Raw genomic sequence first — 24,000 nt, forward strand, 5'->3', positions numbered from 1 at the left:
CTTTGATCTTTTATGACCTGGTTATACTTACTGGTTTTAGGAACGATTTTATCCTCTCCACTTAATGTCTTTAGCCCCTTTCCCTTACTTTTTTGGCCTCTCTAGAACTTCCAGTGTGATGCCGAATAGAAGAGCAGACATCTTTGCCTCTAAGGGGAATAATATTCAGTCTTTTGCTATTACTGTGTTAACTATAGGGTTTTTTGCAGATGCCCTTTATCGTGTTAATAAGTTCTCTCTTATTGCTAGTTTACTGACAGCTTGCTTTATCATGAAGGAATGTGGAATTTTGCCAAATGCTTTTTCTGCATCTGTTGAGATTGTCATGGTTTTTCTTCATTAGTCTGTGAATATGGTGAATTACACTGACTTATTTTTGAATGTTAAACCAGCTTTGCATTCCTGGGATAAACCTTATGTTATGTATTTTACTTTTTTGATATTGCTTAGAGTTGCTGATATTTTTGTTGAGGCATTTTACATCTATGTTCGTGAGGGATATTGATCTGCAGTTAAGCTTACTTATAATGTTTTCATCTGATTTTAGTATCAGGGTAATAATGCTGGCCCCATACAGTGGGAATCATTGAGTCCTCTTCTGTTTCCTGGAAAACATTGTGTAGAATTGCTACTATTTCTTAAAGATTTGGTAGACTTTTCTAGGGGAACTTCTGGATCTATATTGTTAGAGATTTTTAACTGCAAATTTAATTTCTTTAATCAATTTACAACTATTCAGGTTATTATTCTTGAATGAGCTTTGGTAGTTTGTGACTTTCAGGGAATTTTTTCATTTTATCCATGTTGTAGAATTTATGGCTATAAAGCTGTTCAGAGTATTCCCTTAGGATCCTTATAATATCTCTGTAGACCCCTTCTCTCTGTAGATCTCAGAGATATTAAAAGGATCCTAAGGGAATACTCTGAGACAGAGTGTTGCTCTGTTGTTTAGGCTGGAGTGCAGTAGTGCGATCTTGACTCACTGCAACCTCCACCTCCCTGGTTCAAACAATTCCCCTGCCTCAGCCTCCTGAGTAGCTGGGATTACAGGTGCACACCACCACATCTGGCTAATTTTTTTGTATTTTTAGTAGAGATGGGGTTTTACCGTGTTGGCCAGACTGGTCTCGAACTTCTGACCTCAGGCAATCCACCTGTCTCAGTCTCCCAAAGTGCTGGCATTACAGGTGTGAGCTACACACCCAGCCGATGTGACCTCTTTTTATTCCTGGTACTGGTAGTGTGTATCCTCTCTCTGTCTTGTTTTTTCTTGCCTTTTTTTTTTTTTTTTTTTTTTTACCCTGCCTGTTTTCAGTCTTATAGATTTCTGATCTCTTCCTTTCTTCTGCTTTCTTTGACTTTGGTTTCTCATTCTTTTTCTGTTTTCTTAAGGTGGCTATTTAGATCATTGATTTGAATCCTTTTTTTTTCACTATAAGCATTTAATACTCTAAATTTTTCTCTAAATACCTTTTTTAGCTGTATACCATATATTATAAAATATTTTATTTTCATTTTTATTCAGTAAAGTATTTTCTGATTTGCCTTGTGACTATTTCTTTGACTCATGAGTTATTAGAAGCGTGTTGTTTAATTTCCAAATATTTTGGAATTTTTCAAATATCTTTCCGTTACTAATTTCTAGGTTAATTCTGAATGTCAGAGAATGTACACCTGGTGTGATTTCACTTGTTTTAAATTTGTCAAAATTTATTTTGTGGCCTAGAATATAGACTGTTTTGGTGAATGTCTTTTGTGTATTTTAAAATAGTAGGTTTTTGCTGGGCACAGTGGCTTATACCTATAATCCCAGAGCTTTGGGAAGCTGAGACAGGAAGACTGCTGGAGGCCAATTAGAGTTTGAGGCCAGCCTGGGAAACATAGTGAGACCCCTTTTCTCCAAAAAAAATTTTTTTTTAACTAGCTGGGCAAAGTGTTGTCCCCCTGTAGGTCCCAGCTTATCAGGAGGCTGAGGCAGGACAATTCTTTCAGCCTAGGAGTTTGAGGCTACAGAGAGCTATGTTCATGCCACTGCACTTGGGCCTGGGCAACAGAGCAAGATCCTGTCTCAATAAATAAATAAATGAACAATAGGTTTTTGTTTGTTTCTGCTAATGTTAGGTGAAGTGTTTTATAAATGTCAGGTTTAGTTAGTTGATAGTGTTCATCTTAGTCCTTTTTGTGCTGCTATAACAGAATGTCTGAGACTTGGGTAAATTATAAAGAGCAGAGATTTTTTTCTTACAGTTCTGGAGGCTGGAAAGTTTAAGTTTGAGGGTCCCACATCTGGCAAAGGCCTTTTTGCTGCATCATTCTATGGCACCGGACAGAAGGGCAAGACAACCATGCATGCAGGAGAGTAGGGTAGAGGCCCCAAATCATCCTTTTATCAGAAACCCACTCCTGAGATAACTAACCCACTCCCACCATAACAGCACTATTCCATTCATGAGAGCACAGCCCTCATGACCCAATCACCTCTTAAGGGCCTTACCTCTCAACACTGCTGCATTGGGGATCATGTTTCTAACACATGAACTTTGGGGACACATTCAACTGTTCAGGTATTTGCTAATTTTCTGGCTACTTCATCTATCAGTTACTGAGAAGAAGAATGTTGAAGTCTCCTAATATAATTATGGATTTGTCTATTGCTCCTTTCATGTCTATCAGCTTTGCTTCCTGTATTTTGAAATCTTATTTGGAGGTACAGCATTGTCATCTGGGATTATGCCTTTTTGGAAAACTGACCTTTTTATCTTTATGTAATATCCCCTTTATACTTGGTATACTATTCCTTGTTCTAAAGTCTACTTTATCTGATACTAATATAGTCATGCCAGCTTTATTTTATAGTTTGTTTTTATGATTTTTTTCATCTTTTTACATTTAATCTGTGTCATTATATTTACAGTGGATTTCTTATACACAGTATAAGAAAGATTTGGGTCTTGTTCTTTAGCCTGATTTGGCCATTTATTTTAATTGATATGTTTAGACCATTTATATTTTATGTAATTATTGATGTGGTTGTTGAATTTAGGTCTACCATTTAATCATTTGTTTTCTGTTTATCCCTTTTGTTTCATTCCTCTCTTCTTTGAATATTTTTTAAATGTTTTATTATAATTTAATTTATATTATCCTTTGTTTTTATATCTCCTAGAATATTTTTTGTGGTATCAATATTGTAGTAAACAGACCTAAGCTTTCACAGTCTACTCATAGTTAATATGTTAAATGGCATATAGATTATAACAAAAATATACATATATATATATAAGCTATATATATGTATAGTATAGTTTAGTGGTTAGGTTCTACATGCCATTTAACATGGCAAATATACATATATATGGCTTATATATAGTTTATAGATACCTTTTATATATATTTTTACTTTTACTTTCCCTCTTTTGTGTTAGTTGTCCTGTGCATTACCTCTTCATGCATTTAAAACTCCACAAGATGGTGCTTAAATTCTTGCTTTCAAAAGTCATACTTTCAAAGAACTTAAAAGTCAAAAATAATCTATTTACTGAGATGTTTATAATTTCTATTGTTCTTCCTTTATTTCTGAACTTCCAAGTTTTCTTCTGATACTCTTTCTCCTCAGCCTAAAGAATTTCCTTGAACATGTATTTCAGAACAGATGTCTTGGCAACAAACACTGTAAATTTTCCCTGATCTGGGTATGCTTATATTTCATCATCATTCCTGAATGATGTTTTTCCTGGATATAGAATTCTGATTGACACTTCAGTTTCTTTTAATGCTTTAAAGATATTGTTCTATTGTATTCTGTTTTCTGATAGAAATTTCTAATGATTCAAGTCACTGTTCCGTGTATGGTACTTTGTTTTTCTCTTGTTTTCAGGATTTTTTTCATCATCTTTGCTTTTCAGCAGCTTATGATATGTTTGAGAATGGTTTACTTTGAATTTATCTTACTTGAGGTTAGCCAAGCTTCTTGGATCTATAAATTCATATATTTCACCAAATTTGGGAGGTTTTCAGTAATGATTTCTTTCAAACTTTTCTGTATATATACTTGTCATCTTCTGGGAATCAAATGACATAAATTTTAAACCTTTTGATATTTTCCTACTTGTTTTTGAGGCTCGGCTCACTTATGCCTAGTTGTTTCTCTCTTTCGTCTTCAATTGAGGTCATTTCTAGCTTCACATTCACTGACTTTCCCTGTGCCATCTCCATTCTGCTATTGATCCCATCCAGTTAATTCTTATTTTCAGATACTGTTTTATTAGCCCTAAAATTTGTTTAGTTCATTTTTTTTATAGTTTGTATTTTACTTCTGAGAACTGCCTTTCTATTCATTTCAATAGTATTCACCTTTATCTCATGGAGGATAATTGTTATAGTTGGTATAGAGTCTCTGACTGATAATTTTAACATCTGGTTTATCTTGCTTGGTGTCTGTTGAATATTTTTTCCCCTCAAGAATTGGTTGCATTTTGCTATTTCTTTGTAAGTCACATAATTTGGGGTCCTGGACATTTTGAATAGTGTATCATGAGAGTCTGGGGATTGTTTAAAAGAATTGAAATCCTCTGGAGATTGTTTTAAAAAATTTATTAAAGCAAGCAACAAACCAGAGTAGATTCAGACATAAATTGTTTCCCCTCCATTGGGTGATAGTTCCAATGTCAGTTAGTTTTCAAAACCTTGGCTATGCTGCCTTGAATGGAATCATGCATGTGAAATGTGACCAGGACATGTACCAGTTTGTACACAGAATTCAGAGATCCCCTTTTCCAGCTCCTGGTTTGGGAGTCCTTTTTCCCTGTGCTTACACCAGCTAGATGAGGTTTCTCAAGTTTTTGCTGCACGTGCCATTTATAAAGTTCCCTGGATGGGGCTAATTTTATTTCAAAGCTAGGAGAAAAGAAAGAGGGAGAAACATAATGGCAGATCACCCCCATCAGGGTTGATTCTCCAGGTTTTATTTTCTCTCTCCAATCTGCTTGTTCTTGTTTACTTTTCAGAGTCTTCGGGTTGCTGCTTTTTGTATTTTGTCCAGTTTCGAGTTGCAATCATTGGGAGGGATGGGTGTGGGCTTACTCCATCTTCACTGGCCATGTTTTATCTTTAATTGGCATTTTAAAATACAGATGCTGACTGTAAATATCTGTGGCTTAGATAAATTGTGGCCATTTTTATTTTCTGTTGATAAAAGCTATTTGATATTTAAAATAATAGATGCTCTAACATAGCAGTCCCCAACCTTTTTGGCACCAGGGACTGGTTTCATGGAAGACAGTTTTTCCACTGACTGGAGGTGGAACAGGATGCTTTTGGGATGAAACTGTATCTCCTCATATTATCAGGCATTAGTTAGTTTCCTATAAGGAGCATGCACCCTGGATCCCTCAGATGTGCAGTGTTTGCATTCCTGTGAGAATCTAATACCACTGGTGATCTGACAGGAGGCAGGACTCAGGCAGTAGTACTTGCTCCTCCACTGCTCATCTCCTGCTGTGCGGCCAGGTTCCTAACAGCCCATGGCTCAGTTCCTAACAGACCACAGACTGGTACCGGTCTGCAGCCCAGAGGTTGGGGACCCCTGCCCTAATGGAAGAAGCTTATTTATTTTTAATGAGGAAGAATGTAAGGCATATCTTTTGGACAAATAAAACATAAACAGCTTTCATTCCTACAATTATTATGAATTTAACAAATGATTAAAACATACACAGACATGCACACATACCTTTTCAAAGAAGTAGTATTGTGAAACGCTTTGTCTTGTTTTGAAATTTAAGTAAAACTTGAACTTTTAAAATTTATAGAATATTTGCTTGAATTTTCTACCTCTTTAGAGAATGTAGAAAGGAATAATAAATTTATTGGATCTTAATTATTCAAATTATGAGGTATGCCTTTATTCTAAGTGTATTTATTATTGCCTTTCCTTTGAAAAACTAGGGAAATTTTGATTACTGTTTAGTAAGTTTACTCATGATGATATAAATTTGGATATAAATATTAGCTATATTTTTAAAATCAGTTCCTGATTAAATCATCTAGGGAAGTATGTTTGAGTACATTTTATTTTTGAAAGACCTATTTTACTGGCTTTTGTTTTTTTTGCCCAAAACTATTCACATTGTACTGACGTATAAATATATGTATTAATTAATAACATAATAACGTTTGAAATTATAAGGAGAGCAGGATTTGTGTCCATTATATGCCTTAATGATTTTATTATAAAAAGTAATTTTAGAAAGTAAATTCAATTTTTGTGCAGAACCATTTGGGGTGATATATTGCAGTATCCAGTATATAGAGTCTGTAAACTGGACCCTGGGGTTGTATATGTTATTGGCATTTTTGTCTAAAATATCATAGAAATAAGTTGATTAACATTGGCGTTTGTGAAATATGAAGCATATATTATTATATAAGAGTATTTGGATCTTTGGTTCAAACTTTGGATCTGTTGTCTTCCAATAAATTCTGTGGGATTTGTGGCTTACATTAAGGAGAATTGAGTTCCAAAAATGACTGACTTGGGTCCATTTTGAAATGATTTAAAATTTACCATTAACCTGATAATTTAATATAATTTAAATGAGGTTTAAATTTTAAATATAATATAAATTACATTTTTAAATTTTAGTAAATTTAAATAATTTAACTTGATAACGTTGGATATTTTTATAATTTTTAAAAATTTGCTTTCTTTTTCCTCCTTTAGGTGCTCTATGGATGTGTATAGTTTTAAACCCCCACTGCAAGTTGGAGCAAAAGGCCAGTTGGCTAAAACAGCTGAAGAAATGGAACAGTGTTGATGTCTGTCCATGGGAAGATGGAAATCATGGCAGTGAATTACCCAATTTAACCAATGCTCTGCCTCAGGGTGCAAATGCCAACCAAGGTGCGTCTACCATAATGTTCTGCTCAGTTTGTAGCTACTTAATTACGTGTATATGTTTATAATGGTGACTTACAATGTATATGGGAAAATGATTTTACCAACTTAAGAACTTACAACTCAAATACTTAATATGTGTTGACTGTGAGTGTATGTGTGTGTGTGTTTTAAATTTAACTGAGTTATTTGTATACTTTTTTATATTTTCAGAATACAGATAATACTTACTTTATATGTTAGTTTGTGATAAAATGGCCTATTAATGATTTATTATGGATATTCTTTTTTAATTAAAAAAAATCATAGAGTAGGATCAGTAACATATTACTTTTAAAACAAACTATGAGAAGCTATATGTTTTTATCTCTGTTGGTCAATCCACGTTTGATATTCTATATACTTTAGTCACTTAAAAATTCTTCATTTTAAAATGTAGTTAGAAAATATTTTATGACTTGACTGAAGGACATAGGATGCTGTTGACATTTTACTGGGAAATTTTTTTATCGTGAGGGGTTGTCTAGTATACTTGTCCCCACATGCTGTAGGCTAATAATGCCCTCCAGCTTTGGGGACAACCAAGAAATGCTCCCAGACATTTCCAACCAAAAGAACCTCTATCTCTCATTTCTGTCCTTTTTTTTTTTTTTTTTTAAGCTTCTCCTTCTCTATTGTATCTATCTGTTCAACACAAGTCTCTCCCATCTTTAAAAAACTTCCTTCCTTGGCCTCATTTTCCCTTCTACCTGCTGCAGAATGTTCTCCTCCCTTTCAAAATGAAATTCTAAAGTAATTAATTCTTGCAAATAGAAATTTTATTAACTAATTCATGACACTATTTTTGTACAATTCAGTGCTTTTTTTTTAGAGAAAATTAAAAAAATTTTAAAGTCATGTTAGAAGCAAGGTGGGAATTAAATAACGTTAGAAAGATCCAGAATCAAGACTACATTCTCTACGTATTAGCCACATGCGGAATTTGTACTACTAGAAATAAATGGAACAATGTGCTGAGATTGAATGTGATGTTAGTATAGTGTTTTTAGTCCCTGCAAAGAAAGAAAATATGTATTTCTCCATAGTGACTTGTCCAATCAAAAAGAAGTTTTAGGACTTGAGAAAGACGATTGTCTAACTCTGCTGTGTCTAGAGGTCTTTGCCTTGGGAATTCAGTATTTGAAGCCTGTCATATCTTTATTGCCCATGATGATTGTATTTAATAACCTAAAAGAAAATAAATGTATCCCACATACTCCCAGTTTTTTTCCAGGTGCTCAGAATTTTTAAGTTTGGTTGTTCAACATTTATTCTCTTCCATTGCTAGGAAAGGGTATGCCTACATCTACACAGACAATATCCTTAATCCCCTTGTATTTACAGTGTGTTTCATTCCCCGCTGCTTTTGAGGATGGCTGCTCAAACATTTTACACTTCACTTTTTATTTTACATTCCATTTATTCTGTACCCTTGATTAAACATGAATATTTCATGGCCTTACAAAGCTGGTAAAAAGTGGTCCAGGCTCCAAACTAAAGAGTTTATTTCACTGATGGTTTGGCCTAGGTGATACAAAGTCGGGACCTTGTTTCTGAGGGCAGTGTTTATATCTGTTGGATGTAAAGGGTACCTACTTTTGGCAGAACATCCCCATCCCTCTGAGGGGCTGTCAGAAGAGACATGCCTGCAGAGGAGGTCTGGTGTTCATACCTGTAGTGCCTGCCTTGTACAGCTGAGCTGGCTCCCCAGGTCAGAGCTTGCAATGGCCAGTAGAGTCCAGCAACTATGCCATTGCAGCTGGACTGAGTGTGTTCACAGTATAGGTCATGGGCAGAATTTCTTGTGCTGACACATTAGAGTGAATGTGAAGGGCTTATTCAGGCTCTGCCTCTGCTGAGATAATTTGTTAGAATTAATGAATAACAACATTGCAGCCTATACCCTTTGAAAGAGAATAATTTTTTTTAATATACCAGAATGATGGCCAATTTTTAATTTTTTTAGTAAAAAAGTTAAGAATGTCTCCTTTTTACTTTTCTTAATTTCCCGTTTTCCTTAATCAGCATGTATTACTATTATGTATACTTTATTAAATTCTTGCAAATTATTTATCATTTTAAAAAGTGATCAAGATAATTTCTCTTTTTTCAATCTTACTGCAAAATTGAATAACCACAGACATTGAAGATTTTAAGAAGTTGACTAATTTTTATATCTGGTTAAACCAGATTTTTAATTATATATCTTTTTAGTTACTGACTAGCTACATACTTAATTTTATGTTTTTCACATGTTAAAACAGGACTTTTCATTTAAATAGCATTTCATGAGTATTTAGCCTCTTTTGTTGTCATTGGTTTTAGTAGAGCTAACCAATGTTAAAAGCCTAGTGTGTACTCTACATTTCTCTACACTTACACGGTCACATATAAACATGTGAAAGGTTTAGGTATTTATTAATATTTTATAAAAATGAAATCATGTTAACAGCTTGCTTTTATTATTAATATCACAGATGGTGAGCCAAATCAACAGGCAGACCTCTAATTCACTCTTTTAATATATGCATAATATTAAGTTGCTCTTTTAAAGCCTCATTTTAGTTTTAAATTTTGTTTCTAAGATTTGAGCTTAACAAAATAAATGAAATGACAAAAGACACTTACGTGAGGCTAAAAAACACTTAGGTGAGTGTTGAAACATTTAATCAACTGACTGTGAGAGGTCATGGAACCAGTTTCTTGCTAGGTATGGGTCTATTTATTCTGCTCAGCAAAAAAGCCCCAATAGGTTCAAAAGGTCCTTAAATGTAGGGCTCTGCCTTCTCGCTCACAGTTTCTCTATCCATCTACCTGTAGTAAGGAGTCTGGATGAAAGCCATAACAGATCATCATTATTTGTGCCTCTCAAATGATCTATCACATATGCATTTCAATATGTCTACCATTCAGGCACAGTTATCTAAGTTCACCTGAAACCAAACTGAAGTAATATCTCTTTGTTAAAGACCTGTCAAAAGCCTTTCCAAACCAGCTGTATTAGCTGAATTTGCAGTAAGGATATCTGTGTTTTGATCTCCGCTGTCACTGCCTAGCCATGTGACCTTGGCAAGTCACTTTACTTCCCTTTTCAGTTCCATCAGCAGAGTAGAGGGGTTGGAGCAGATGAGTTCTCCAGTCTCTTCTCAATTCAGTTGTTCTTTGACTTTTGTTTTCCCTTATGTCTGTGCTCAGCCAAAGGTCCAGTGACAGGAAGATGAAATCTTACCAACTAAGGAAGCTCCAGATTTTGCTTGTCCTTTAATTAAGTCTCAGAACAATGAGGGGTTATACTTGAACTAGGTTAAGTTAGCATAAATAAAAATAGTTTGCTAACCTGATTTCCAGTTGAGGATTGCTAAAGTTTGTGCCACAGTCAAAGGTAAGTTTAGAATGGGAACCCAAGGGGTGGGCGTGCAGGTAAAATTTGAACCATATGATCCTTAGGAATTGAATAATCCCAGGAGTTGAGGTGAGAATATCCTTTATTCCCCAAACATTTCTTTTCTTCGTCAGGTCCTGAAACTTGAACCCTCTTCGGAGTGTATGCCTCTGCTCTTTTGTGATGCCCCGGCATACACTATGCTGGGGACATCACACCAGTCATGGAACCTGCCCAGGAGTCAGGAGGCAGCCTGTAGGGGCAAGGTAAGTGCGCTGGTTTGTTTTGTAGCTATGTTGTGTGGCTTTGTGAAATGTTAAATATATGCATTTATGCCCTTTGGGATATAAAGTGGTATTTAAGCATTATATCCCAAGAAGCATAATAGTTTTAATTGTGCAAAACCGCACAATATAGTTAAAAAATACAACCAAAAGCACAACCCTTATGCATATCTTTAAAGGCTGACTGCATATTCCTGAAAGGTTCCATGGCTGGTGTCGCATCTCTTGCATAGTGTTTGTGAGAGCTGTTGATCCCATCAGGGGCAGCCCACCACAGCACCTCAGAAGTGGGGAGCAGTGAGTTTTCATGTGATTTTTGTGCCGAGTGCCTCCTCTGAGTGTATTTGGCATGGAAACTAGACTTGACAATTCTTTTTGCAGGACGCCTTTAACATTAGCTTTAATGGCTGCAGAATGTTTGTGTTTGATAAACAAGTGAGTGAGTGGTGGCTCTTGGGCTGACTTGCCTCTTAGTACTTAGGATGTGAGAATATTCACCCTTCACCCTTCTGCTTAGAGGGTGCAGGACAATGTATGTGGGTGTGTTCATGAACATCTGGCCACAGAATGGTATGACTGATTTATTCACATGTGAATAATAGCTGACACGGCTTTCTGAATTGTGGAAAAAACAGATTCATCGAACAGGCCACATCGGACAGTGTTCACCCGAGCCATCGAGGCATGTGATCTCCACTGGCAGGATAGCCACTTGCAGCACATTATCAGCAGTGACCTATACACCAACTACTGTTACCATGACGACACTGAAAACTCCCTCTTCGACTCCCGTGGGTGGCCCCTCTGGCATGGTAAGTGACCAAACCGGAAAGACATTTCCATGACTTACTTCTTTGTTTAGTTTCTATAGCATTATTGGAGTGGGAGGTGGAGAATTGAAGGATTCAATGGAAGATGGATGAATGCTTGGCAATAGGAGCTGAGTTTTTCATTCAAATCCAAGTTCAAAAATGGTTTCTTGTGTCTTTTTAATAGCATTTTGGGAGAAACATCTTACTATTAAATCCTGTTTTTATGGATATATCTGACAGTGGCAATTTTACCCCTTGACTTTCTGTTTTAGAACATGTTCCTACAGCCTGTGCGAGAGTGGACGCATTACGTTCTCATGGGTACCCCAGAGAAGCACTGAGACTAGCAATAGCTATTGTTAATACATTAAGACGACAGCAGCAGAAACAGTTGGAAATGTTCCGAACCCAAAAAAAAGGTGAATGTGAAGGAGTTTGTTTCCATTGGAATGGTATTCTTGGTGATGACATTACTAGGTTTTGTGTTCTGGGAGAGATGGCTTTTAGAACTAGAACTGTAGAGATGGCTTTACTCACCATTCATTTAAAAATATTTAATGGCTGATCTGTGAGAAATTTGGAGCATTTTGTTCTTAGTTGAATGTTGTAAGAAAAGATTTTTTTTGAAATATCTCAGGTTAGTTAATTTTTTAATGGGAAGAATTTTCTTTATTGTTTTAGTAACTATTTAGTATGTCTAAATTATTTAAAATGCATGTTAGCTAAATACCTTACTGTGTGGAAGTGCATTGTACTTCTAACAGTAAGAACAAAGCCTATGCTTGAATCCCAGCAATCATAAGGTCCCAGATGGGTACCTTAGGCAATCAGTTGACCTCTCTGTGATTTTGAATTTTCTTCTGTGGAGTGAGGCTCAGTAGAGGGCCTATCTCTTAGAGTTGTTAAGAAGATTAAACCAGTTAATTTCTGTAAAGCACTTAAAACAAAGCTTGGCATGATGTGTAAGCATTCTAAAACTTCCTAGCTGTAATAAATTTCTACATCAGGACATGTTATTAAATTAAAGTGACCAGAACAGAACTGGATTTTTCAAGTTCTGGTCACTTGAATGACATTTGATGAGCTGTCAGCTGAAAGAACACATTTAACTTCTCTTTATCTCAGTTTATTAATATTTTAAATTTTGAATAACCATTACCGAGTAATAGTAATTGCAAAGGGTTGAATTATATGTATAAGGCCCTGATCAGATAAAAAAATGTATATGCTTTTTCTGATTAATCCATGCACTTGTTCTTTCTGAATGTATGCTTCTTTAGCAGGTTCGTTTTCGATCTGTGATTTATTTTTCATTAAGAGAGATAGTTTTAGTGCTGGGTTTTTGTATTTGTTGTTGTTTTGGTTATATTTTTGTTTTTAATGCATACTAGAGTACAACTAAAAATTGCTAAAAGGCTAGAGGTTGGAACAAGTGTCAATTGTAACTTTTAACGCCCTCTGTATCCAATGTATTATGAATGTAAGTCAACACTGTCATTTCTACAGTAAAAAAAAGTCAAAAAAGTCAAAAGTTACAATTATACCAAAGAAAGGGGGAGGCTCAGATGGGATTGGAATGTGAGAGTCCTGATAGTCATGACTTGGTCCAGTTCATCATGTTCTTCATATCATCACTGGTGTGTGCAAAATTTATCACTGGGTACTTTGGAAAATTTTTCTGAAATCCTTCCTCCTCCAGCACACACAAAGCTTATGGTTAAAGGAATTTACTTCTGAATAGTATAAAGGATAAAACAAACAGCAAGAGTGCAGCACTTATACAGTGCAGAAAGAGCCAGTTCATGATGATCAAATGATTTTTTAAATCATATTATACATTTTAGGAATAAATGTTGATTTTTAAAATTTGTTTAGTTAAAATGTTGTAATAAAAAAGGAAAGTGTAAAAATGTTAGTTCCTAACTAGCTGTTACCTAACCTTACATTTAGGTAAGTTATAGAATATGTTAACTTAGACTCCTTTGATTGAGGTAATTCTGTAACCTTTAGGCCATTCTTAGACCCATTTCTCTTGTATCTTGCAAGCTATGAAAACTTTTATTTCCAACCATTCTTAAGTATTACTAGGATTACATATTCATACCTATGTTTCTCCCTACTTTTTTTTTGGTAATTGTTTTTCCATATTTTAAAAATAGGCTTTTCATAGCTATTCTAAGTCTAAAGTACCGTAACAGTTACTTGTTATGTGCCAAGATTAGTAAAGGGAACATCTTATACATTTTCAAAACTATTTGGCATGATATGTTAACTTATTTATCCACCCCCAAAAAAACAGATTCATTTATTTTTGATTTCTCATATTTCCTCAGTTTCCATCACTTGACAATGTATTTGTTTATATAAGCACAACATTTCCCTTAGCCCCATTCATATATATATATTTTTTAACCAAACATATTTATTTGGTTATTTCCAGGAGTAGTGCTCATGTTTCTTTTTTCCGACTAATTGTTTATGAAAGCTAGAGACAGAAACTGAATAGAAGGACCTTTTCAGGGAATCTAGGACTCAACTTAAATTTTAGTACATTGTGCCAAGCCATTTTACATTTTTTGTTATTGTTGTTGTTGTTGTTTGTTTTTGGGACAGAGCTGTCTCGCCCTGTCCCCCATGATGGAGTGCAGTGCATGATCTCAGCACACTGCAACCTCCGCCTCCCAGGTTCAAGTGATTCTCCTACCTCAGCCTCCTGAGTAGCTGGGATTGCAAGTGCCCGCCACCATGCCTGGCTAATTTTTATAATTTTATTAGAGATGGGGTTTCGCCATTTTGGCCAGGCTGGTCTCAAACTCCTGACCTCAGGTGATCCGCTCACCTTGGCCTCCCAAAGTGCCCAGCTAATTTTTGTATTTTTAGTAGAGACAGGGTTTCACCATTTTGACCAGGCTGGTCTCAAACTCCTGACCTCAGGTGATCTGCTCACCTTGGCCTCCCAAAGTGCTGGGATGACAGGTGTGAGCCACCACACCCGGCCAGTTTTTCATTTTTATGTATGGATAATTGATTGCCTAAAACCAGAAGATTTATGAAAGGAACGTTGGATTCATAGAACGGCTCTTTAGATATTTACGAGGCAATATTTTTCTTGTATATTTTATATTGTATGTAAATTTTATTAAGTTTTCCTTTAAGAACGAGCTACTAAAATTAGCTGGGTATGGTGGCAGGCACCTGTAATCCTAGCTGCTGGCCAGGGAGGAGTGGGGGCAGGGAGAGGGGTGCCGCTGCTGAGGCAGGAGAATCGCTTGAACCCAGGAGGCAGAGGTTGCAGTGATTCTGCATTCCAGCCTGGGTGACAAGAGTGAAACTCCATCTCAAAAAAAAAAAAAAAGGAGCTACTATTTATTACTTCAGAAAACTATTGCATTATTTATAACAATGGAATATATCTGAAACATTTATAGATTTATAGCTTGTTTTTTCTCAGCATTCTGCAGTTTAACTTGAAAGTGTTAATATTCTGTGAAGAAAATGAAAAGGGTTTACTTCATTCAAATTACATATAATCGTCTGTTATCATTCCCCTGTATGTCAAAGGTTCTCTCTTAAATGGCTTACAGATTCACACTAAGGAAGACTTTCATAACGTGATAGGGGTAATTTAAGGATATCCATGTGGGAATACAAGTCTAACCCAGGCTACAGCTGCCTCCAAGTCCTCAACTTAGATGACCCAGTTAACACTGAGAGGTCTCTTCATTTTGTGGTAGAGTTACCAATTGATAATTCCAATGGGACTTCTTAGTCCCCTCTAATGCCTTCTCCTAGGGAAGTGGGTGAGTTGCTCCTAACTTCTCAAAAGAAAATTTGTAATTCATTTCCCTATACAACGTAATTTAATAGTGTAAGTAGTAATGTTAACTCAATACCTGAGACACATGAATTAAATAGATATTTGGGAGCTCTCCTGGGAATTCAGTACCATTTATACTGACTTACAGATGAGCCTTTAGAACTCAAAATAGTTGACAAGTTGGGGATTATGGTACCTTTTTACTGGTTTCTTAATTAAAGGGGAATGTCCAACAGAATTCAGAACTGACTTACCAGAATGCTGCTATTAAATGGTAAAGCCTCTGTTACCCCCACTTGTTTCCCTTCATCTCCCTTCTACTCCCCCATCTCTCAATTCCCTTTTCTTACACAGAGCTACCCCATAAAAGCATAACCTCGATAACCAATCTGGAGGGCTGGGTTGGACATCCTCTGGACCCTGTGGGCACTCTCTTCAGTAGCCTTATGGAGGCCTGCCGCATTGATGATGAGAACTTCTCTGGGTTCTCAGATTTTACAGGTAAAGACATTGACATGTGTTTCATGTGCTTTTCTGTTTCTAAACCCTGAATGGCAGTAGTCATTGTTTTTCTTTACATTATGTTTTATGGAACCATATAGTTAAAAGTGCCTTTAGTTAGTTAGCAAAAGAGCAAGAAAATGGGCACTCTCATGCTTTCAGGCAGGCTGCTACAAAACTGGGAAAAGTCTTAGAGTTGGTGGTTGGCAGCATGTGTTGAAAGTCTTAAAAATATTTATTCTCTTCTAACCAGTGATTCTGCATCTAAGTATTTATTCACATGGATGACTATTAGCATAAAGGTATAAAATAAGGATGTACATCTTAGCATTTAGAACTAGAAATTCTAGTTTTGGTGCTTTTCAAATTTGTCTTTGCATTGAAAGTGACTTGTCACTTAAATATTTTAGTCTACTTTAAGGAGAGAATGTTAAATGTCATTTAAAACTGTTTTACATGACACATTCCTTGAAAGCTGTGTTTTGAGATTTCACTTTGGCCCATTGAAACTTCAGAATCATACCTCAAAAGACTGCCTGAGGGCAGTGGGTGGAGGTAAGGCAGGGAGTGAGGATGTCCCTTTGTTGCCTCCACGCTGGGTGAGCTCAACTCTTGCCCCTTCATAATTTCCCCTGTGATAGTTGGCTTCATGGACTGTGGGTAACCCATACACTGTCAGGAGGGTGAAAGGCATGAGTCTGCGTTAGCTTTCCTTATGAGTTTGATGGTTGAATTTGTTATAATTTATAATAGAAGCACTTGCCAGGCGTAGTGGCTCACACCTGTAGTCCCAGCACTTTCCGAGGCAGGCAGATCACCTTACGTCAGGATTTTGAGACCAGCCTGATGAACATGGAGAAACCCCATCTCTACAAAAAAAAAAAATAGAAGCACTTTAATGGAGACAAGAGTGTTCAAAGAATCGTTCATCTTGTGATAACTGATGACTCTTGGATAATAAAAAGGATGTTGAAATTGGGTTATATATGTTGTGTTTTTTACTGTTTTTATTATGGAAACTTTTTGAATGCCAGGATTTAAAAAGTGGTGACTGCAAGTCATCATGTAATTTTACTGTTTTGTAATTAAATTTTGTTTTTTCTCTTAAGTATTATTAGTTCATATTTTCTTACATTTATAGTTTTCTTTGTCAATTTATTTTCAATGGGAGAAAAGTATTTATAATTTTATATCCCCCAAAACATAAACATTTAATCATTCCTGGTCATTTTTAAAAAGATACTGGAAAACTGTACTTTAGCGTAAAAAACATGTTTTCTGGCTTTCTCAGCTTTAGCAATAATTCATTTGCTAGTACTGGGAAGTATAAATATTTGTACTTACCATCTGCAAAGGTAGTTTCTGAACTCTGGTTTCTTTTTCGGCATTTTGCAGAGAATATGGGACAGTGCAAGTCTTTGGAATACCAGCATCTACCTGCACACAAATTCTTAGAAGAAGGGGAATCTTATTTAACTCTGGCTGTGGAAGTAGCCCTGATAGGGTTGGGACAGCAGCGTATAATGCCTGATGGGCTGTACACACAAGAGAAAGTTTGCCGGAATGAGGAGCAGCTCATTTCTAAGCTTCAGGAAATTGAATTGGATGACACACTGGTGAAAATTTTTCGCAAGCAAGCAGTCTTCCTATTAGAAGGTAGCTTGATAAAGAATTTTTCCACTTATTTAGCCAATTTGACTTAGGTGCTAATCTTTCTTATATTAAGAGTACTGTCTGAATGGATTTCATATGGTAGTCATCCTGATTGCTATAGTCATGGAGTGTCAAAGACACGTTCACTGTTTAAAAAATAGTGTCATTGAATAAAAAATCATGGATGTTTAGATATCTATCATTTGATTTAGTTGGTTATATATGATAGCCTATTACAAAATAGCCCCATTTAATGCCACAATCCTTGAAAAGGATCGATTTCAATTAGGCTATGTTGTTTGTGAAATAAATGCAGTTTTGATATTTAGTGAGATATTATTGGCAGCCATGTTCCTATTTGCTTAATCAATTAAATAATAAAACAGCAACTGGCTGCCCTTTCTCCAAATTATTGGCGGTTACATGACACCTGGGTTTTAAATATGTCATATGCACACGCTAATAAAGGACTGAAGGCTGAGGGAGTGAATTTCCACTGCACCAACTAGTTATTTTGGAGGATTCATGAGGCACAGATTCATCAAGGAAAAAGTTTCATAGAATCTCTGAGGCACAGTCTAATTTCCTTCTTCTCATAAGCTTAAGTTTTAAAGGGCCTAACACATTTTGGCTGACACTATTTTTCAGATTTTTTTTTTTTTCCTCAAAAGTAAATGTAATTAGTGTGGTATTGTAACCTTTTGTGCAAATTTAGGTGGTGTCTAACTGATAAAATTGCATCTATTTCTCAAGTACATATGTGTTCTTATGGGATTATCTGTGATTGATAGGTTTGTAAAGTATGTTATATTCATCTTATATTCAGAACTACATATAGGTAAGGGATTTAGAGAAAATAACATTTTAGCACCCCTTTTATTTGTCCAAAGCAAAAGATCTACTTAAAAGAAAACATTTTCTTCAAATGTGAGTATAATATATTTTAGAAATGCATTTTAAAAGGAAAATGCTCTTTAAGTAAACCTTAATAGCATGCTTAATTTTGGTAAAAATTTCTAATAGTAATTTTTTGAAGCACTCTTCTGGAGCTGTAAAGATAAAAAGCCCATCTTGACAAATTTCAAGAGTGATCCTGATTCTTCAATTGCTGATTTCTTTCAGTTTTCTCCCATATAATTTCTTTTCCTATAAGCATTGTCATTAGTCACAAACATGTAAATGCTGTCTTGTCACGGGCTATACTGTGACTGACTTTTGATTTACCTTATACTGAAGTTTACCAGGAAGAACTATGGTTTTCAAAGTTGGTAATGTGTGGTATCTGTTTATATTTACCTTCCCAAATGTGTCTTCATGTTCATTATTCATTAATATTTTGAACTTTGCCCTGGTCTTGATTAGTCCATCCCTCAAACATTTTTATGAATACTGTGCCTGAGAAGGAGCACTATTGACTCATCTCTGCCTCCTCTCTTTTTCTGGCCCTGCAAGGCCCACAAAGAGTGAACAGGTGCAGGACAGGAGACAGTCCAAGGTGGGGAGGCCACAGGGCCATTTCTGTAAATGCTAGAAGATTGAGAACTCCGTGACTGAATTGACTACACGAGACCACCAAGTTCTTTGTGCAGTTATACTCTTTGCAAATGTTAGAGGCAAGTTAGCAGGCCCAGATATCTGAAAAGAGGAAGCAGTTACCGAATATTGTTGCTAGTGTTAATCTCTCCTGGCCACAATATTGAATAGATAAATTAACATATTGAACAAGCACCTCTGGGGAAACTTGGTGCCAAATGTCAGGTTTTCATTATTCAGTAGTACTAGAGTCCAGGAGTAGCACTAGAATCCAGGAATTACACAAATTATTAATCCATAAATAATTATTTGATACCTGACTGAATGTTTTACTTGTTGAGTGGTATCATAGCAAAGAATTGATTATGCATCCTGGATCTCCCTGAATAGTACAAAAAAGGTAACTTGGTGGTTTAAAGGAAACAGTGAAAGAGACTATAGATTTGCCGTAATTAGTCCCTAAGTAAAATAGTGTCTTAGACCAGGCTGCCATAACAAAATACCACAGATTGGGTGGCTTAAATAGCAGAAATGTATTTCTCACAATTCTAGAGGCTGGGAAGTTTAAGATCATGGTGCCAGCCTCATCATTGGCTTCTGATGAAGGCTGTCTTCCTAGCTTGAAGACGGCTACCTTTTCTCTGTGTCTTCGCGTGACGGAGAGATCAAGCTCTCTAGTGTCTCTTCTTATAAGGACACTAATCGTTGGATCAGGACCCTACCTTTATGACCTCATTTTATCATGCAGGCCCTTACTTCAGATACAGTCACATTGGGGCTTGGGGCCTACACATGTGAATTTGGGAAGACACACATACTTAGTCTGTAACAGTTAATAACTTAAATAGTGTAGCCTTGCTATATGAACAAAAGGTGCAAGCATAATGCTATATGAACTTCTGAAGAATATCAGATCACTAAAACATTTAAAATTACAGATTAATGAATTTGGTAAAACTAGAGATTTAGATTAGATGTTAGTTGAGGTGAAAAAATGTGTATGATTCTTAAAAGTATGTAAATAATGAATAATTCAAAAATACTAACAAAAAACTCAGCCGAATTAAAAAATAACCTCCATTAAAATGATCTGGAATGTATTGTGCTCATAACCAACTACCAATTCAGTAACTGTTCTTACCATTCTTCTGAACCACATTTCTTGCATTCTAAATCTTTACCAGACTGATTTTTCTCATGGAAAACAAATATAGCATGTCCTCTGAGCAGTAATGTCATGGTTCATAATTCTAGAAATCATGAAACAGATGTTACCCAAAGATGACTTGGAAACTAATTTATTAAACACTTTATAGTAACTAAACCTAGGAATACCAAAGTGTAAAGTGGTTGAACTAACCACTGTGGTTTCCTTTCAGAATTTATTTTAAAAGTCTGTATTGCCCTTCTCAAAGCAGCATTCAAAGAGCACACAGGGGAAGTCGGCTGTGCCACCATGCCTGTCAGAATTTACTAAGAAATGAATTTTGACAGCCTAAGTGTAATTTTGCTTTTAAAATTGGCTTTGTGGAGCCCAAAGAGTAGTAGATTTCCAGTTACTTTAATTTTTTTCTTTTGCCTATGGTACATATCAAATGAGTTAACTATTCTTTTTAGTAATAATTGCTTTCTGGGAATTAATATCTGTTGCTACTCTTTAGAGCAACAATGTGTATAGTTAGAGAGTTGTGGTTCAGAATCCTCCCAGACGTCTCACCCCTGAAACAGAGTACCGTTTTCTGGAAACCTGGCATATTTGTGCCCCTAACCCTTCTTGGGTCCAGGGGTAGGTTCCATAGTTAAGCTGTGGCATCATCTGCATTTGTAAATCAGGATGCTCCAGTGCCACCCACTGAGAGGATGTTGCTCAAATGCAGCAAGGTTTTATGCTATAGAGACCCTTTCTCTGAGGCACATGTATTGTGAATGCTCTTTGCCCCTGAGTTCTGTGTTTTTCATTTTAGCTATGGGATAGTTGGGGGTTTGTTCATGAGGTGAAATCTATAAGGGATACTATAACCTGAAGAACCTTTATTGACTAAGAATTTTATTCCTTTCTATGTCATTTACATGAAATTCTTAACTAGATTAGCTTGTATATGTTATAACTTTACATGTCATTTTAAAAATATGCTTTACAAGTTGTGTTAGTTCATTTTTAGGAATGTAAAATGTATATGCTCTCTTCCCACAGCCGGACCATATAGTGGTTTAGGCGAAATAATCCATCGGGAGAGCGTTCCAATGCACACCTTTGCCAAGTATCTCTTCACCTCTCTCCTACCTCATGATGCTGAATTGGCATACAAAATTGCACTGAGAGCAATGCGGTATGTATTCACAGCCCAGCTGGGCAGAGGCAGGCCACATTCCCACTGGGAAGCATGGCTTGTTAACTGACTTATTCCTTCGTGTTTCTTATAGGCAGGAGAAAAGCTAAAGAAACTATTTATGCTTCCTGGATCGTTGTGGAGATGACTGGTTGGTTGGCTTGTTTTGCTTCTGTCTAAAGTAAGGGAAGAATTATCCTTGCTGCTATCAGACTCAAGCACGTTGTGGCTTTTTTTTTTTTTGGAAGCACAATTTGGGCCAAGTTTAATCACAAAACAGCAACAGTTGAAACCTTCATAAATAATTGTTTTGAAAAAAATTGATTTTTGAAACAGTTGTAATTAATAAATGTACTTAATTGAATATAATTGAGGGAGACCTTCACACCTGCTATAATTCTTCATTCCATCAGTAGTGCAGAAAAGCAACTCCCTGTATTACCAAGACACATCTGCAATAACTGGGAGCTGAGAGAGGGTGGGACGTGCATTTAGCAGTGAAGGAGTCACTATTAGGGGTCCTTCAGTACCTGCCTGCCTCCCTTCTGACTGCTTCTGTCTCCTCATCGGTCTCCTTTTCAGCAATAACAATTAGAATATGTTGTTCTCTACTACCCACCAATTTCGACATTCTTTTAAAAGTTATTTCACATAATAATTATTTTTATCACAAATTTGTTGAAGGTGAGTATTTTAATGTGTTCAAGATTATATTTCAATCTTACATGTAACCTTTAAATTTTGAGGACCAAAAAGAAACATCCATCTTTTTTAAAACGTCAACTTTTTCTTTTTCCTTTTAAAAAAAAATAATAAAATACTCCTTTGCTTCTAATGAAAAGTACAAACTAGACATCCTTATAATCACCTAAGGACAAGCTCGTGTGTGCTGATTAATAGTTTGATCTCAAGAAGCTTTTCATCAAAGATTCTATGTCTGTAATCAGTGAAATAGATTCTAAAACGAAACCTTGCCTGTAAATTACCAGTGTCCCCAAAGTTACTCTGTTCTGAAAGTATTGAGTGTAGCTTATATCTATCAGGAGGCCTCTTTTTTATGCAGTGATAATGTATGTATGTATGTGTCTATGTGTACACCTATGTGTCAGTGTGTTTTAAGGCTGACATCCTGTAATTTGACATGCTTTCCTTGGCAATATAGAATGTTACTAACCTGCTAGAGAATCTTTATAAGTACTCTTTTGTCTATTTTTAAAATACCAAAAAATAAGTCAATAACAAACATCAACAAAAGTCCCCCACCAAATTGCATTATACCACTTGGTTTATATTTTAGAGCACGATTTTATGATAAGTAGGTTTCTATTCTCAATTTTGGAAGCTGAAATGGAAGCTGTCTTATGAAGACATATGCTCAGCTCTATACTTAACTCAACGCTGAGGAATTCTATTCTTGTTTTAAAGGGAAGATGTTAATGTTATGATGCCACCAGATGCTGTTGCTACTACCACTGGCAAAGTTTAAGGGTAAAATAGCATAAAGTTTCTCTGTGGTTCTGGCTTATGTAATGGTATATGCCAGGCAGAAAGGCTTGCTTTTCTAACACTCAAACTAATTTATGTTTGTCCTTGGTTGCTGCCAAGGCAGTGTCTTCATGGGGAATACTAGCAGAGTACAGGGGAATTTTTTTCCACCTTTTCTCTTCTGTCTGCCACTACTATCCTGCCAAAGGTCTGCCATGGAAGGCAGGTAATGTGCCCCAGCAGGTATTATGAGGCAGCCTAGGGAACAAGAAGGAAAAGAGAGATGCTGCTCACTTGCTTCATAGTTCTTCTGGAAGGGGAAGGCTGAGGAAGGCCATTTTCGACACTCATTTTCTCATCTTCCCAGGGATGTTGATTAGTTTCTTCTACAGTAAGTCTGGCAAGACCTGCCTGTGAATACAAGAATATTCTGAGTTTTAAAGAAAAGCGAAATAGCAACCCTGCCAATATTCTTACTACTTAATTGCCTACCTTGCCACCTTCTCTAGTGCTAACATCTTTTTGATCCCAGATAAAAAGAGAAGAGAATGAGCCATTTGGCTTACCAGAGCAATAATTGCTCTTGGGTGGGGCCTTGAGGCCAGCATCACTCCTAGACCCAGCTGACTCTCCTTGGTCTCCAGCTCTTATCTTATTTCATAGTTATTAACACTGGTGTTCTTGAATGAAGGCCAGCATTTTGATGGTTGTAAAGAAATTATTACAGTTTTACGTACTCTACTAATCTTTTTGGTACTTATATTTAGAATTATGTGCTTTGTTTTTAGAAATATTTTTGTCAACATACTCTTTTTTTATTTGTTTTGAGACCAGGGTTTTGCTCTGTTGCCCAGGCTGGAGTCCAGTGGTGTAATCATGGCTCCCAGGCTCAGTCAGTCCTCCCATCTCAGCCTCCTAAGTAGCTGGGATTACAGGCACATGCCACCACACCCATCTAACATATTCTTAATAAAAAATCAGAAATCACACTGAATTTATGCAAAACTGTCAAGGGATAGACACTTAGGTTGCATTTATCTTCTCTAATGTGGTTGGTAGAACATAGTCTACTGTCACATTCCTGAAGTCAGAAGAAACTAATTGTGCAGAAAGTATGAATGAATGGAAAGGAGGTTATTTTCGTTTTACTTCCCTTCTTGTTTTATGTTTAAATAGGTTAAGCTTACTATCTTAAGTATGCAGTGCTCTTGGATTCTAAATGTGATCTCAGTCTTAAATATCCATTTCACTATCAGTTTCTGTTGATTT

The 24,000-nt window shown here is 36.1% G+C and overlaps 1 protein-coding gene across 1 annotated transcript in view; it reads left to right on the forward strand.

The window, feature by feature from the left end:
- The window catches only part of ZSWIM6 (zinc finger SWIM-type containing 6), a 212,653-nt gene that overhangs the window by 181,251 nt on the left and 7,402 nt on the right, over nucleotides 1-24,000 (forward strand). Inside the window, exons 5-10 of the mRNA XM_017499187.1 lie at nucleotides 6,722-6,901; nucleotides 11,236-11,412; nucleotides 11,685-11,831; nucleotides 15,584-15,730; nucleotides 17,126-17,386; nucleotides 21,111-21,246. Of these exons, the coding sequence (XP_017354676.1) occupies nucleotides 6,722-6,901; nucleotides 11,236-11,412; nucleotides 11,685-11,831; nucleotides 15,584-15,730; nucleotides 17,126-17,386; nucleotides 21,111-21,246 (1,048 nt within the window). The remainder of the gene's footprint in view (nucleotides 1-6,721; nucleotides 6,902-11,235; nucleotides 11,413-11,684; nucleotides 11,832-15,583; nucleotides 15,731-17,125; nucleotides 17,387-21,110; nucleotides 21,247-24,000) is intronic.

The sequence above is a fragment of the Cebus imitator genome, unplaced genomic scaffold, assembly GCF_001604975.1.
Source record: "Cebus imitator isolate Cc_AM_T3 unplaced genomic scaffold, Cebus_imitator-1.0 Scaffold255, whole genome shotgun sequence".
Lineage (NCBI taxonomy): Eukaryota > Metazoa > Chordata > Mammalia > Primates > Cebidae > Cebus > Cebus imitator.